The following is a 15,688-nucleotide window of genomic DNA, read 5'->3' on the forward strand; positions in this document are numbered from 1 at the left end:
GAAAAAAAAAAGTGATTTTCTTTAAAAAATAATAAAATTTCTAAATGAGCCCAAACTTTTGAACGGTAGTGTGTATATATATATATATGTGTGATGATTTCCTTGGAAAACTATGTGTATGACAGCGAATTCCTTTATGTAACGGCTCATGTTACAATCCCATTGAAATCGGACTTTTTTTTCTGCATAATTATGATTTATATCAGTTTTCCAATGTGTCCCTAATAAATATTTTCAGATTTTTTTTTATAACATTTTTTAGTCAGGTAGGTAGCCCTGAGGACAGCAGGAGCCGGAGTAGCAGATATATAATACCGCGCTGTGTGTACAGGCGGCTGCGGCTCCAGCGTATTGACACCACAAGCCAGGCCAGGCCCTGCCCACACACCGGAAGTGACGTCATATCAGGACGTACCCGCTCTAGGAGGAAGAGAGAAAGATGTCGGCGGCTGAGGAGGAGCGGGGCAGCGAGGGCGGCCCGGGGGGCTCCTCTCCGGCCTCCTCCCCCGGGCACCAGCTCCCGCAGAGTAACTCCCTGCTCGGGCTGCCCATCGTCGCCATCGAGAACATCCTGAACTTCCTGACGTACGACGAGATCAGCCAGCTGCGCCTGGTGAGGAGGGGGCGCCGTGCGGGGGCGCAGCTGCTGCAGAACTTCCCACCGGGGCAGGGGAGGCTGAGCTGTCCTGTGTCCTCCTCTGCTTGCTGTCAGTGAATGGCATCTTTATCACTTACCTGTGAGGAGCAGAATAATGAACCTGGAAGAAAATAAATGTGAAGGTTTCTATTCACTGTCAGCAATCAGAGGTCTGGGCCGGACGAGGAACCGTGTGCAAAGCCGAAAACTGAGGAAAATGGCCTCTGTGACCCTGACTGTGGATGATGCAGCCGGTGGGGGGACGTTGGGTCGATGGCAGCCAATGTGTTCAGGCTGTAGTTACATTGCAGGTATCGGATCCGTACGTGAGGGGAGATCGGTGGCGTCTGGTGCCGGGACGTCTGCACGTTCCATCCAGATGGATAGGTGGCGATAGAAATGACTGAACACATCTGACGCCTGCGGGGGAGCGGCCGCCATAGCAGTGCCTTTCTGTACAGGACATGGTATCTTGCAGCGGAGCTCAGTCCTACCATACAGACCCCCATACATATGAGATACACAGGGGTCCGCTGGCAGGAGATCTCCTGACAGCCCCCCGACATTGTCAGGGAAGATAAGGATCGCTAGGTAGGTTCCAGTGGCCGATACTTTATGCCAACCAATAGGAAGGGGAAGAGGGGTCGGTAGGGGAGGACGGTGGGGAAGAGGGGTCGGTAGGGGAGGACGGTGGGGAAGAGGGGTCGGTAGGGGAGGACGGTGGGGAAGAGGGGTCGGTAGGGGAGGACGGTGGGGAAGAGGGGTCGGTAGGGGAGGACGGTGGGGAAGAGGGGTCGGTAGGGGAGGACGGTGGGGAAGAGGGGTCGGTAGGGGAGGACGGTGGGGAAGAGGGGTCGGTAGGGGAGGACGGTGGGGAAGAGGGGGCCGAGGGTGGGTCGGTAGGGGAGGACGGTGGGGAAGAGGGGGCCGAGGGTGGGTTGATAGGGAGGAGGATGGGGTTTGTGGGGACAGTAGGGAGGGGGGGGGGGTCTGTAGGAAAGAGGTGGAAGAAGGGGGTCTGTAGTGGGGATGGTAGGCAGAAAAACAGGTGGAGGTCGGTAGGGATGAGGACAGCGGGGGTTGGCAGCAGACCTCGTGAAGTACACAGGAGCCGAGCATTCCTATGTATGGAGGGGGAATAGTTGTCGGCTGAAAGATCAGTCATCCAACAAATATCTGATGTAAATAAAAATAAAGCTGCCCCCCCATACACATTACTACACATCTGTCTATCATTTATCCGTAGGTTGGCAGCACTATCTGTACATTTTAGAGGTAGATGTGCACATTCCCTGAGGCGGTGATATATTTGATATGGACATTATTTACAGACAGTAATCTCAATGCCTCATATGGAGGGAGAGGAATATTCTGTACCTACATCTGATATGGAGGAAATCCTAGAAGTTCTGTCTGTACCTACATCATTTACCGAAAGAGACAAGGAGGCAGCAAAACCTGTATCCATTTCATTTACAAAACACGGTATGGCAGCACTATCTGCCTACCTCGTTTACAGGAATAGACAGGGAGGCAGTGCTATCTGTACCGTCATCATTTTTAGGAAGATATCAGGGTAGTATGTCTTTCATAGAGTAATTATGAAGCTAGTACTATATGTACCTACATCCTGTAAAGGAAGTGACAGGGAGGCAGTACGATCTGTACCTAGAATCTGTAGAGGAAGAGACGGGGAGGCAGTACGATCTGTGCCTAGAATCTGTAGAGGAAGAGACGGGGAGGCAGTACGATCTGTAGAGGAAGAGACGGGGAGGCAGTACTCTCTGTGCCTAGAATCTGTAGAGAAAGAGATGGGGAGGCAGTACGATCTGTAGAGGGCGCTCTCTCTGTGCTCCTGACATGCTTTTTCTATCCAGCCCCATATATGATCACAGCCCTGGGGGTCCTCAGATGTGATTTGATGGGAACGCGGTACTGTCCTTCTGCAGGATCTTTTAGTCTCACTAGTCAGACCCGTGGCCGCCATCACTTCTTCCTAATCTTTGCTGTGAGGATATTGATCATTGATGTCACTGTGGCCATACAGTGGGGAAAATAAGTATTTCATACTCTGCCGATTTTGCAAGTTTTCCCCCCTACAAAGAATGGAGAGGTCTGTCATTTTTTATCGTAGGTCACTTCACTGTGAGAGACAGAATCTAAAAAGAAAAACCAGAAAATCACATTGTATGATTTTTACATAATTAATTTGCATTTTATTTCATGAAATAAGTATTTGTTCACAGATCAGCCAGCAAGAATTCTGCCTCTCTCAGACCTGTTAGTTTTTCTTTAAGAAGCCCTCCTACTTTGCACTCATTACTTGTATTAATTGCACCTGTTTGAACTCGTTACTTGTATAAAAGACACCTGTCCACACACCATCACACTCCGACCTGTCCACAAAGGCCAAGACCAAAATGCTAAGGACACCGGGGACAAAATTGTAGAACTTCACAAACAGAGCTATGGAGTCAGTAAGCCAAACCTGTGACTCCTCAATTTCCATGACACCAACTCCACGACTCCGACTCCCTCATACACGGCTCATGTTTAAGTGATAAATTTACTGTAGCACAGATTCATCTCAGCTAAAAGTCCAGACCCTTAGATCAGAAATAGGACAGACATTTATAGGACATTTCAGAACTTTCCCAAATTCTTATGAAAAAAAAAATTCCCCACAAACTACATTGCACTACTGTACCCAATTTATTATATATTTTAGGAGTCTGAGTCGGTCCATTTTATATCGACTCCACATCCCTGTGCACAAGGCTGGGATGGACTACAGGACAAAAGACAAGCAGCTTGGTGAGAAGGCAACAACTGTTGACACAATTATTAGAAAATGGAAGAAGCACAAGATGACTGTCAATCTTCCTTGGTCTGGGGCTCCATGCAAGGTCTCGCCTCTTGGGGTAAGGATTATTCTGAGAGAGGTCAGGAATCAGCCCAGTACTACACTGGATATCCTGGTCAATGACCGAGAGCTGTGACCACAGTCTCAAACATTACCGTTAGTAACACACTACGCCGTCATGGATAAAATCCTGCAGGGCACGCAAGGTCCCCCTGCTCACACCAGCACATGTCCAGGCCTGTTTGAAGTTCAGCAATGACCAGAGGAGACGCGGGAGAAGGTCATGTGGTCAGATGAGACCAAAATGGAACTTTTTGGTATCAACTCCACTCTCCGTGTTTGGAGGAAGAAGGATGAGTGCAGCCCCAAGAACACCTTCCCAACCGTGAAGTATGGTGGTGGAAGCATCACACTTTGGGGCTACTTTTCTGCAAAGGGGACAGGTCGACTGCACTGTATTGAAGGGAGGATGGATGGGGTCATGTATCACGAGATTTTGGCTAACAACCTCCTTCCCTCAGTAAGAGCATTGAAAATGGGTCATGGCTGGGTTTTCCAGCATAACAATGACCTGAAACACACAACCAGGGCAACTAAGGAGTGGCTCCGTAAGAAGCATTTCAAGGTCCTGGAGTGGCCCAGCCAGTGTCCAGACCTGAACCCAATAGAAAATCTTTGGAGGGAGCTGAAACTCAATGTTGCTCAGCGACAGCTCCGAAACCTGAAAGATCTGGAGAAGATCTGTATGGAGGAGGGGGCCAAAATCCCTGCTGCACTGTGTGCAAACCTGGTCAAGAACTACAGGAAACGTCTGACCTCTGTAATTGCAAACAAAGGTTTCTGGACCAAATATTAAGTTCTGTTATTCTATTGTATCAAATACTTATTTCCTGCAATAAAATGCAAATTAATTATGTAAAAATCATACAATGGGATTTTCTGGATTTTATTTTTAGATTCTGTCTCCCACAGGTGAAGTGACCTACGATAAAAATTACAGACCTCTCCATTCTTTGTAGGTGGGAAAACTATATACGGGGAGTGTTCCTGTATCATCTCGCTCATGTCTGCTCTCTTATAGGTCTGTAAGCGCATGGATCTGGAGTGTCAGCGCATCCTGAACCAAGGCTTCCTGCGTGTGGAGCGATATCACAGCTTGTGTCAGAAGCAGGTGAAGGCACAGCTGCCAAGGTATGAGCCCCTGCAGTCCCCGCTCACAGGATCCCTGCCCCAGGCAGTTTCCACTCAGCTCAATTCCAAACTGAGGAAAAGTCCTTATATGTTCACATACAAGTCGCCTGCACTCCAAAAATACAAATATGGGATTGTGAATCCACAAGAATGTGGCTGATATACGTCAGTGTTTTATTACTATTCTGCTGGTGCAGTCACTGTGTACATACATTACATTACTGATCCTGAGTTACCTCCTGTATTATACTCCAGAGCTGCACTCACTATTCTGCTGGTGCAGTCACTGTGTACATACATTACTGATCCTGAGTTACAGCCTGTATTATACTCCAGAGCTACACTCACTATTCTGCTGGTGCAGTCACTGTGTACATACATTACATTACTGATCCTGAGTTACCTCCTGTATTATACTCCAGAGCTGCACTCACTATTCAGCTGGTGCAGTCACTGTGTACATACATTACATTACTGATCCTGAGTTACATCCTGTATTACACCCCAGAGCTGCACTCACTATTTCTCTATCGCTTCATTGGGGGACACAGGACCATGGGGTGCGTGCTGCTGTCGCTAGGAGGTTGACGCTATGCAAAAAAAGGAAAATGGCTCCTCCTGCGCAGTATGCACCCGCCTACAGGCACCAAGCTCACCAGTTTAAGCTTAGTGTCTGTAGGAGGTAGACCTGGATCCTACTGATCCAACCCTGTTTTATTAATCAAGACAAAGTAGTGCTCAGGCCGGTGCCTTCCTTTTTGCCAAAGGTGGTTTCCTCTTTTCACATTAATGAGGACATCGTTTTGCCCTCCTTTTGCCCTGCTACAGTGCATCCACGGGAGAAGTCCCTACACAAACTGGACCTGGTCAGAGCTCTACGTGTGTACCTTTCCAGAACGGCCTCTCTTCGGCGCTCGGATGCCCTTTTTGTCATCCCTGAGGGGCATCGCAAGGGTCTCCCTGCTTCCAAGTCAACCATCGTCCGTTGGATACGTTCGACCATCTTGGAGGCACATCGCATCTCGGGCAAATCTCCCCCTCCTGGAGTAACGGCTCACTCCACCAGGGCTTTGGGGGCCTCTTGGGCGGTCCGCCATCAGGCTTCGGCCTCTCAAATCTGCAAGGCCGCAACGTGGTCTTCTCTTCACACCTTTTCAAGGTTTTACAAGGTCCACACTTATTCTTTGGCTGACGCCAGTCTTGGCCGGAAGGTCCTGCAGGCGGCAGTTGCCGAAGTCTGACCTAGTCTGTGACTATCTTCTGTTCTCCCACCCAAGGGACTGCTTTGGGACGTCCCATGGTCCTGTGTCCCCCAATGAAGCGATAGAGGGATTTTTGGTACTCACCGTAAAACCTCTTTCTTGGAGCCTTCATTGGGGGACACAGCAACCTCCCTGTGTTTGGACATATGTCCTGTTGGGCATCTCATTTAGTTTTTCACGGTTGTGCCCCGTTGGGCATTACATAGTTCGTTATTTTGTGCTTCTCCTACTACTCTAGCCACTAACTGGTGAGCTTGGTGCCTGTAGGCGGGTGCATACTGCGGAGGAGGAGCCATTTTCCTTTTTTTGCATAGTGTCAACCTCTGAGCGACAGCAGCATACACCCCATGGTCCTGTGTCCCCCAATGAAGGCTCCAAGAAAGAGATTTTATGGTGAGTACCAAAAATCCCTCTTCTGCTGGTGCAGTCACTGTGTACATACATTACATTACTGATCCTGAGTTACATCCTGTATTATACTCCAGAGCTTCACTCACTATTCTGCTGGTGCAGTCACTGTGTCCATACATTACATTACTGATCCTGAGTTACATCCTGTATTATACTCCAGAGCTGCACTCACTATTCTGCTGGTGCAGTCACTGTGTACATACATTACATTACTGATCCTGAGTTACATCCTGTATTATACTCCAGAGCTGCACTCACTATTCTGCTGGTGCAGTCACTGTGTACATACATTATATTACTGATCCTGAGTTACCTCCTGTATTATATTCCAGAGCTGCACTCACTATTCTGCTGGTGCAGTCACTGTGTACATACATTACATTACTGATCCTGAGTTACATCCTGTATTATACTACAGAGCTGCACTCACTATTCTGCTGGTGCAGTCACTGTGTACATACATTACTGATCCTGAGTTACATCCTGTATTATACTCCAGAGCTGCACTCACTATTCTGCTGGTGCAGTCACTGTGTACATACATTACTGATCCTGAGTTACATCCTGTATTATACTCCAGAGCTGCACTCACTATTCTGCTGGTGCAGTCACTGTGTACATACATTACTGATCCTGAGTTACATCCTGTATTATACTCCAGAGCTGCACTCACTATTCTGCTGGTGCAGTCACTGTGTACATACATTACTGATCCTGAGTTACATCCTGTATTATACTCCAGAGCTGCACTCACTATTCTGCTGGTGCAGTCACTGTGTACATACATTACTGATCCTGAGTTACATCCTGTATTATACTCCAGAGCTGCACTCACTATTCTGCTGGTGCAGTCACTGTGTACATACATTACTGATCCTGAGTTACATCCTGTATTATACTCCAGAGCTGCACTCACTATTCTGCTGGTGCAGTCACTGTGTACATACATTACTGATCCTGAGTTACATCCTGTATTATACTCCAGAGCTGCACTCACTATTCTGCTGGTGCAGTCACTGTGTACATACATTACTGATCCTGAGTTACATCCTGTATTATACTCCAGAGCTGCACTCACTATTCTGCTGGTGCAGTCACTGTGTACATACATTACTGATCCTGAGTTACATCCTGTATTATACTCCAGAGCTGCACTCACTATTCTGCTGGTGCAGTCACTGTGTATATACAGTGAGTACGGAAAGTATTCAGACCCCTTAAAATTTTTCACTCTGTTTCATTGCAGCCATTTGGTAAATTCTAAAAAGTTCATTTTTTTCTCATTAAAGTACACTCTGCACCCCATCTTGACTGAAAAAAAACAAATGTAGACATTTTTGCAAATGTATTTAAAAAGAAAAACTGAAATATCACATGGTCATAAGTATTCAGACCCTTTGCTCAGACACTCATATTTAAGTCACATGCTGTCCATGTCCTTGTGATCCTCCTTGAGATGGTTCTACTCTTTCATTGGAGTCCAGCTGTGTTTAATTAAACTGATGGGACTTGATTTGGAAAGGCACACACCTGTCTATATAAGACCTCACAGCTCACAGTGCATCTCAGACCAAATGAGAATCATGACCTCAAAGGAACTGCCCAAGAAGCTCAGAGACAGAATTGTGGCAAGGCACAGATCTGGCCAAGGTTACAAAAGAATTTCTGCATTAGTCAAGGTTCCTAAGAGCAGAGCGGCCTCCATAATCCTTAAATGGAAGAAGTTTGGGACCACCAGAAGTCTTCCTAGACCTGGCCGTCCAGCCAAACTGAGCAATCGTGGGAGAAGAGCCTTGGTGAGAGAGGTAAAGAAGAACCCCAAGATCACTGTGGCTGAGCCCCAGAGATGCAGTAGGGAGATGGGAGAAAGTTCCACAAAGTCAACTATCACTGCAGCCCTCCACCAGTCATGCCTTTATGGCTGAGTGGCCCGACGGAAGCCTCTCCTCAGTGCAAGACTTATGAAAGCCATCATAGTTTGCTCCAGAACACATGAAGGACTCCCAGACTATGAGAAATAAGATTCTCTGGTCTGATGAGATGAAGATAGAACTTTTTTGGTGATAATTCTAAGGCGTATGTGTGGAGAAAACCAGGCACTGCTCATCACCTGCCCAATACAATCCCAACAGTGAAACGTGGTGGCAGCATCATGCTATGAGGGTGTTTTTCAGCGGTAGGGACACTGACTGGTTGCAATTGAAGGAAACATGAATGCGGCCAAGTACAGAGATATCCTGGATGAAAACCTCTTCCAGAGTGCTCTGGACCTCAGACTTGGCCGAGGGTTCACCTTCCAACAAGACAATGACCCTAAGCACACAGCTAAAATAACAAAGGAGTGGCTTCATAACAACTCTGTGACCATTCTTCACTGGCCCAGCCAGAGCCCTGACCTAAACCCAATTGAGCATCTCTGGAGAGACCTGACAATGGCTGTCCACCAACGTTCACCATCCAACCTGACGGAACTGGAGAGGATCTGCAAGGAAGAATGGCAGAGGATCCCCAAATCCAGGTGTGAAAAACTTGTTGCATCATTCCCAAGAAGACTCATGGCTGTACTAGCTCAAAAGGGGGCTTCTACTCAATACTGAGCAAAGGGTCTGAATACTTATGACCATGTGATAGTTCAGTTTTTCTTTTTTAATAAATTTGCAAAAATTTCTACATTTCTGTTTTTTTCAGTCGAGTTGGGGTGCAGAGTGTACTTTAATGAGGAAAAAAATGAACTTTTTAGAATTTACCAAATGGCTGCAATGAAAGAGTGAAAAATGTAAAGGGGTCTGAACACTTTCCATACCCACTGTACATTATATTACATTACTGATCCTGAGTTACATCCTGTATTATACTCCAGAGCTGCACTCACTATTCTGCTGGTGGAGTCACTGTGTACATACATTACTGATTCTGAGTTACATCCTGTATTATACTCCAGAGCTGCACTCACTATTCTGCTGGTGGAGTCACTGTGTACATACATTACATTACTGATTCTGAGTTACATCCTGTATTATACTCCAGAGCTGCACTCACTATTCTGCTGGTGCAGTCACTGTGTACATACATTACATTACTTATCCTGTACTGATCCTGAGTTGCATCCTGTATTATACTCCAGAGCTGCACTCACTGTTCTGCTGGTGCAGTCACTGTGCACATACATTACATTACTGATCCTGAGTTACATCCTGTATTATACTCCAGAGCTGCATTCACTATTCTGCTGGTGCAGTCACTGTGCACATACATTACATTACTGATCCTGAGTTACATCCTGTATTATACTCCAGAGCTGCACTCACTGTTCTGCTGGTGCAGTCACTGTGTACATACATTACATTACTGATCCTGAGTTACATCCTGTATTATACTCCAGAGCTGCACTCACTATTCTGCTGGTGCAGTCACTGTGTACATACATTACATTACTGATCCTGAGTTACATCCTGTATTATACTCCAGAGCTGCACTCACTATTCTGCTGGTGCAGTCACTGTGTACATATATTACATTACTGATCCTGAGTTACATCCTGTATTATACTCCAGAGCTGCACTCACTATTCTGCTGGTGCAGTCACTGTGTACATACATTACATTACTGATCCTGAGTTGCATCCTGTATTATACTCCAGAGCTGCACTCACTTATTCTTCTGGAGTTGACCTTTTCAGCATATGATGTGGTGAAGCTTCTACATTGCCGGTAGCCGGCTGTACTAGGTGTATGATGTATGCTGTCTTGGTAACTTGTGCAGGAGGTGAAGGGTTACTGCCGTACGTGCGGTATATGGGGTTGCCATGACTGGTGTATAATCTGATTAGTGACCCCCTTCTCTTTCATGCAGACGAGAATCGGAGAGGAGGAATCACTCGCTGGCGCGTCACGCGGACATCCTGGCGGCTGTGGAGACCCGGCTGTCACTACTGAACATGACGTTCATGAAATACGTGGACTCTAATCTGTGTTGTTTCATCCCAGGCAAGGTGAGGACTGTACGTGATCCCACATCACAAGTCCTGGGGCTCCGCGTACTGCTGGTAGTAGAGTCTCTTCCTCTGGCTCCTACTGACAGTAATTGTCCAGGGTTCGCAGTACCAACTGGAGCCGTGTAAGGAATGAGTGCGGCCGTCGTCTCCGTCCTGTGGTCGGTGTTTCTCTGTTGTTGCAGGCGTCCATGAGAAGATTAGGAGAAGCCCCAGGATATTTTTGCGTGTTTGTGTCCTGAAATCGTCGCTTTACTAGAGGGTCGGCAGTGCAGGGATTAAAGTAGGGAGATAAACGGAAGCGCGTGGCGGCCTGGACATGGCTGCGGTGGGCTGCCATGTGGAGCCTTTAACATATATAATGGATATAACTAGTTGGGAAATTCACAGAATAATAGGTAGGGGCACACAGGCAGCAAGAGCCAAAAATCTACAGCTGGTCCAATATTCTTCTATGAAAATGCGGCATTTGCAGGAGAATTTATAGGGAAAAAAGTCCCATCAAACCTAGATAGGAAGAACTTAAGACGGGCATAACTGTGCATAAAATCAGATCTCCTGGACTACTCCCCAGAGCCACTAGGTGTCAGTATCTGCCTATCGGATTCTTGGTGATATTAGTATTCACAACTTTGAAACTTTGTGCTGTTGTAAAGATACTTCTGTAGTAAACCCCTCATGCGGGCACCCCTTAGGGAGGGAGGGGGTTAGGATAAAGTGTCTGGTCCTTGGATTGCAGGCAAGTCATAAGGGATGTAAGATGAGGACACATGGCCATCTCCAGGATCACAAGGCAGAGCTGCTGACCAGGGACAGCAATGAACTTCCTCACCTAGGACTGAGCTGCAGAGTTGATACGAATCGATTCCCGCAATCTGGTTTATCAGCCATGACAGTAACCTGTGACCGCTGGATGTGACCGCTGTTGATATTTGCGGCTCTTTTGGTTAAGTTGCCCGGTGCTATGAGCAGTGGATGCCATCAGGTAGGAGGCGATTCCTAAGTCTCCCGTCCAGCAGCCACAGACTGTCGCGGACGATGGACGGGGTCGTGGGCATCGATGTGCACAAGCACTGTCATTACTTAGGCCTGGTGTATAGTTACTAATCCACTGCTTTCCCATACACAGGTTATTGATGAAATCTACAATGTACTACGATACGTGAACTCCACTAGATCCCCTCAGCGAGCTCACGAGGTCCTACAAGAATTACGGGACATCTCCTCCATGGCAATGGAATATTTTGATGAAAAGATTGTTCCGATCCTTAAAAAGAAGTTACCCGGCTCTGAAGTGTCAGGGCGTCTCATGGGCTCTCCTCCAGGTACGGTAACTTCTGTAATTCCTCACCCCTTTTAATGGTAAACCCTTCAGACATGGCGTGCAGGTTACTGAGCACTTGTGCAGTGCATCGGGGCCATATTACCATGACGCACTGATGGAATATAATTTTCTAATGATGCCAACAATTAAAGGGACAATCCCTGCTTAGCATGAAGGTTGCCCTGATAGTACCCATATGGGGCATCTTCCTTTATTTGCAGCAGTCAATGCAAAAAAAAAAGAGGAGGCTTCTTTGCCATGTTGCCGCCAACTCTGGCATTGCAATAACTGGTGCTGACAGTTTTTTTTATTTCTGCTTGTAACTTTCCCTCTGTGGCCGTATTATAACCCCACAGCCTTGTGATGTGTAATTAATAATTAATTATTGCTCTCTGCAGTTCCAGGCCCCTCCACCACCTTAAGTACAATGCAGCTGTTCTCCAAGCAAAACCCTTCAAGACAGGAGGTGACAAAACTGGTACAGCAAGTGAAAGCCAACGGAGCCGGCCTGACCGTCCTGAGGCGGGAGATGTCCGAGCTGCGCACCAAGGTACAGGAGCAGCAGAAACAGCTTCAGGACCAGGACCAGAAACTTCTAGAACAGACCCAAATCATAGGCGAGCAGAACGTGCGCCTCGCCGAGCTAGAGCACAAACTGCGGGATGTGATGGAAAGCGCGGTAGGCCCCTCCGGATCCGGTCCTAGCGATGACTCCCCCCGGAAACGGAAGAAAGTAGTGGGGGACGCGAACTGTCCTAGGAAATCAAAGCGTCTCCGAACCCGGAAGTAACTGTATTAAAAAAAGCAAAACTGTTTTAGCTAGCGGCATGGTTATTGGACTGGTTACTGGTGGGCAACCGGGGCGCAACTGGACCGCAGTTTTGTTGTAGGGTCCACTTTACCCTTTCATGCAGTTCAATGCCTCCACAAGATGATGAGCACCTTGCAGGTTACTCCTTAGCTCTTGACGTTCATAGGTTTTTTTTTTTTGTTATTTTGCAGCCATTAGGAGGTAGTTTACAGTGAAACCATTAATACTGTTGATGGATCCAGTGAATCCATAGACTGCAGCGTGAAGCAACTTCACAGCACAATTCACTACATTAGATTCCTGCAGAACGGATGCTCTCATTATCGAGAAACCTATTTATTTAATAGCCTGAGCTCCTTTCTGCTTCACTATAAGATACTGACCACACATCTATAATGTTCTGCAAAAAAAAATTGTTCCAATGCATCAAATATGGAATAACGTTGCAAATATGAAGCTACCGTTTTGTACATACAGCTCCTGTGCAGACCAAAGTGTGTCCATGGTTACAGCCTACAAACAAACCCTGTGTTGTCTGATGTTACAGGGTAGAAAGTGGAGACCTGCAAAATCCGACGACATAGGGTTTGTTTGTAGTCTGTTACCGTGGAGATGCAGAGTTCTACATTCTATCTTGGTTCCATTTGGAGCATTTCAAATTATTTTTTTTGCCGATACTCTATACTTTAGCCGCTGCTAAACTACAAATCCCAACATTCTCAGGCAGCTCTCAAAGCAATGCTAGAGGTAGCAGTTTCACATCAGCTGACGTGCCAAGGTGGCTGATTTTTGCTATATTATTGGTGGGGGTCCATGAAGTGAGATCCCCACTGTTCTCTAGAACAAAGCCTGGCCCCCTTCTGCTCCAGTCTGTTTCCATTGGAAGCTATAGGACTGCCCTTTTTTTTTTTTTTTTCTCCTGAGGGTCTCTGTTGTCGGACCCTCACTGATCACAATCTCATTACAATGCTTTTGGTGCCTACACATAGACCACGCGGCCATTCTGTTTCCTGGACCATGGCTATAGGGTGGCAAGGTGAAGCCGTACCCACCCAGGATGGTTCACCTGGCAGAATCGCTTCGTGTGTTGTGTAATTTCTAAACTGCCCCTTTAAGACATGACATCATAACGATGAACTGGCTCCATTGCAGCGCTCGCTGACCGCAGAGGAGCTGATTGTAGGAGCTGACATTAATTTAGGATTCTCCTCCATACCTAGCACCTTACCCTACCCCATCCCCCATAAGTGTTATTTATGTTCCGTTGGTTTTAGGTAACCGAACTCCTCAGTGCCTATTTTTCCTGTTAACAAACGTTTAACATCCAGACGTTGGACTGTTTTTGAGAAGAAACGGCAGAATGGTAATTGTGACGCTGTCCCTTTTAATTTGAGTTCAGTGCTGGATACTGGTTTATGGTTCACTAATGTCTAAAAAAAAAAATAATCCAGTCTTTGTAAAACATCACTTAGACTTGAATTGTGTATACACCGTATATATATATCCGTATAAATATATATTATACCTTTTTTCCTTGTGACCTAAATTCTTGTCTAGTCCCCAGGAAAGGTTTCCTTTACACAGGGAGGGGGGGGGGTACATACTTTATGGGCATCCAAATATTTGCAACTATTTAATATGGCAGCAGTGCTTCCGATGTGGAATAACTAAGCAACTTTTGCAAATGGCGTCAAATTTACCGTTTTGTGTTCACAGCACCTCTGCCGATCTGTGTGTTGCCAATTATCATGTAATTGGGAAGTGTTTACTCCCTTCTCTCTCCCTCCATAATAACCTACAGATTGCAAGTTTGGAGATGCATAGGTGCTGTATACAAAAAATGGTGGGGCCTTTTTTTATTATTTTTTTTTTTATTTTAGATGCATCAGAGAAATGAACATTGGGCTGGGTGAGGGTGTTAAAGACGTATTTCCATGTCCAAGTTCCTATCCCAATATGTAGTAGGAAAATAATATTAGCAAATTGCTCCAATTAGAAATGTAGTATAGTTCTCCTGATTCTCTGTTGCTTACCCCATGTGCAGGGCTTTGCAGTAGTTTAGGTATCCATGGTTACGACCACTCATATGATGACAGTTGTTAGTGGCCATAATCAAGGATACCTAAGCTACTGTAATGCCCTGCACATGGGGTAAGCAACATGGTAATCAGAAAAACTATACTACGTTTCTGATTGGAGTGATTTGCTAATATTGTTACACCTTATACATATTGGGATAGGATTTTGGGCGATAGACAGACAGACAGACAGACAGACATACTCCTTTAAGGTTTAATTTAGATAAACCAATTGTCCCTTTGGACAGCACAATTGCAAATACCAAGCACTTAAAGGGATATTCATAAACCACTACAATAAGAGGTGTGATAACTTGCATGTTTGTTGGGGCTTAATCCTGAGAGCGGGGTCTGTGAAATATCCCAGCAGATTGGAGTGGTGACTTCACATGCACACCACTGGTCCATTTATTCTCGGTGGGACTGCTAGAGGTGGCCGTGGCCAGTACTTGGCCTTCTCTGGCTGTCCTATAGAGAATGAGTGGGCCACTTTGATTCTGACAAAGGCATTTCTGAGTCTCAGCGTGGGCGGGGTCCAGATTGCCCGACTGCCACCCGTCCACTAGATAACATTGTGGAGGCGGCAAGGTGGTGGAGGGGAGGGGGGGGAGGAGAAGGAGGCGGCAAGGTGGTGGAGGGGAGGGGGGGGGGGGAGAAGGAGGCGGCAAGGTGGTGGAGGGGAGGGGGGGGGAGAGAAGGAGGCGGCAAGGTGGTGGAGGGGAGGGGGGGGAGAGAAGGAGGCGGCAAGGTGGTGGAGGGGAGGGGGGGAGAGAGAAGAAGGCGGCGTGGTGGAGGGGGGGAGAGAGGAGGCGGCGTGGTGGGGGGGAGAGAGAAGGAGGCGGCGTGGTGGTGGAGGGGGGGAGAGAGAAGGAGGCGGCGTGGTGGTGGAGGGGGGGGAGAGAGAAGGAGGCGGCGTGGTGGTGGAAGGGGGGAGAGAAGGAGGCGGCGTGGTGGAAGGGGGGAGAGAAGGAGGCGGCGTGGTGGTGGAAGGGGGGAGAGAAGGAGGCGGCGTGGTGGTGGAAGGGGGAGAGAGAAGGAGGCGGCGTGGTGGTGGAAGGGGGGAGAGAGAAAGAGGCGGCGTGGTGGTGGAAGGGGGGAGAGAGAAAGAGGCGGCGTGGTG

At 47.2% G+C, this 15,688-nt stretch overlaps 1 protein-coding gene across 1 annotated transcript; it reads left to right on the forward strand.

The window, feature by feature from the left end:
- Nucleotides 1-390: 390 nt before the first annotated feature.
- Nucleotides 391-14,019, forward strand: FBXO28 (F-box protein 28). The gene is made up of 5 exons (XM_073671854.1): nt 391-613; nt 4,582-4,691; nt 10,217-10,355; nt 11,485-11,680; nt 12,078-14,019. Exons 1-5 carry the CDS (start codon nt 440-442, stop codon nt 12,467-12,469), a joined length of 1,011 nt encoding a protein of 336 aa, XP_073527955.1. The 5' UTR covers nt 391-439; the 3' UTR covers nt 12,470-14,019.
- Nucleotides 14,020-15,688: the final 1,669 nt, after the last annotated feature.

The sequence above is a fragment of the Phyllobates terribilis genome, unplaced genomic scaffold (genome assembly GCF_046119375.1).
Source record: "Phyllobates terribilis strain yellow unplaced genomic scaffold, ASM4611937v1 Scaffold_3__8_contigs__length_932513732, whole genome shotgun sequence".
NCBI lineage: Eukaryota > Metazoa > Chordata > Amphibia > Anura > Dendrobatidae > Phyllobates > Phyllobates terribilis.

Coding starts and splice junctions, on each gene's coding strand:
- FBXO28 (XM_073671854.1), top strand. CDS start 440: ATGTCGGCGGCTGAGGAGGAGCGGGGCAGCGAGGGCGGCCCGGGGGGC. Junction 4,692..10,216: donor GTGAAGGCACAGCTGCCAAG/GTATGAGCCCCT, acceptor TCTTTCATGCAG/ACGAGAATCGGAGAGGAGGA. Junction 10,356..11,484: donor GTTGTTTCATCCCAGGCAAG/GTGAGGACTGTA, acceptor TCCCATACACAG/GTTATTGATGAAATCTACAA.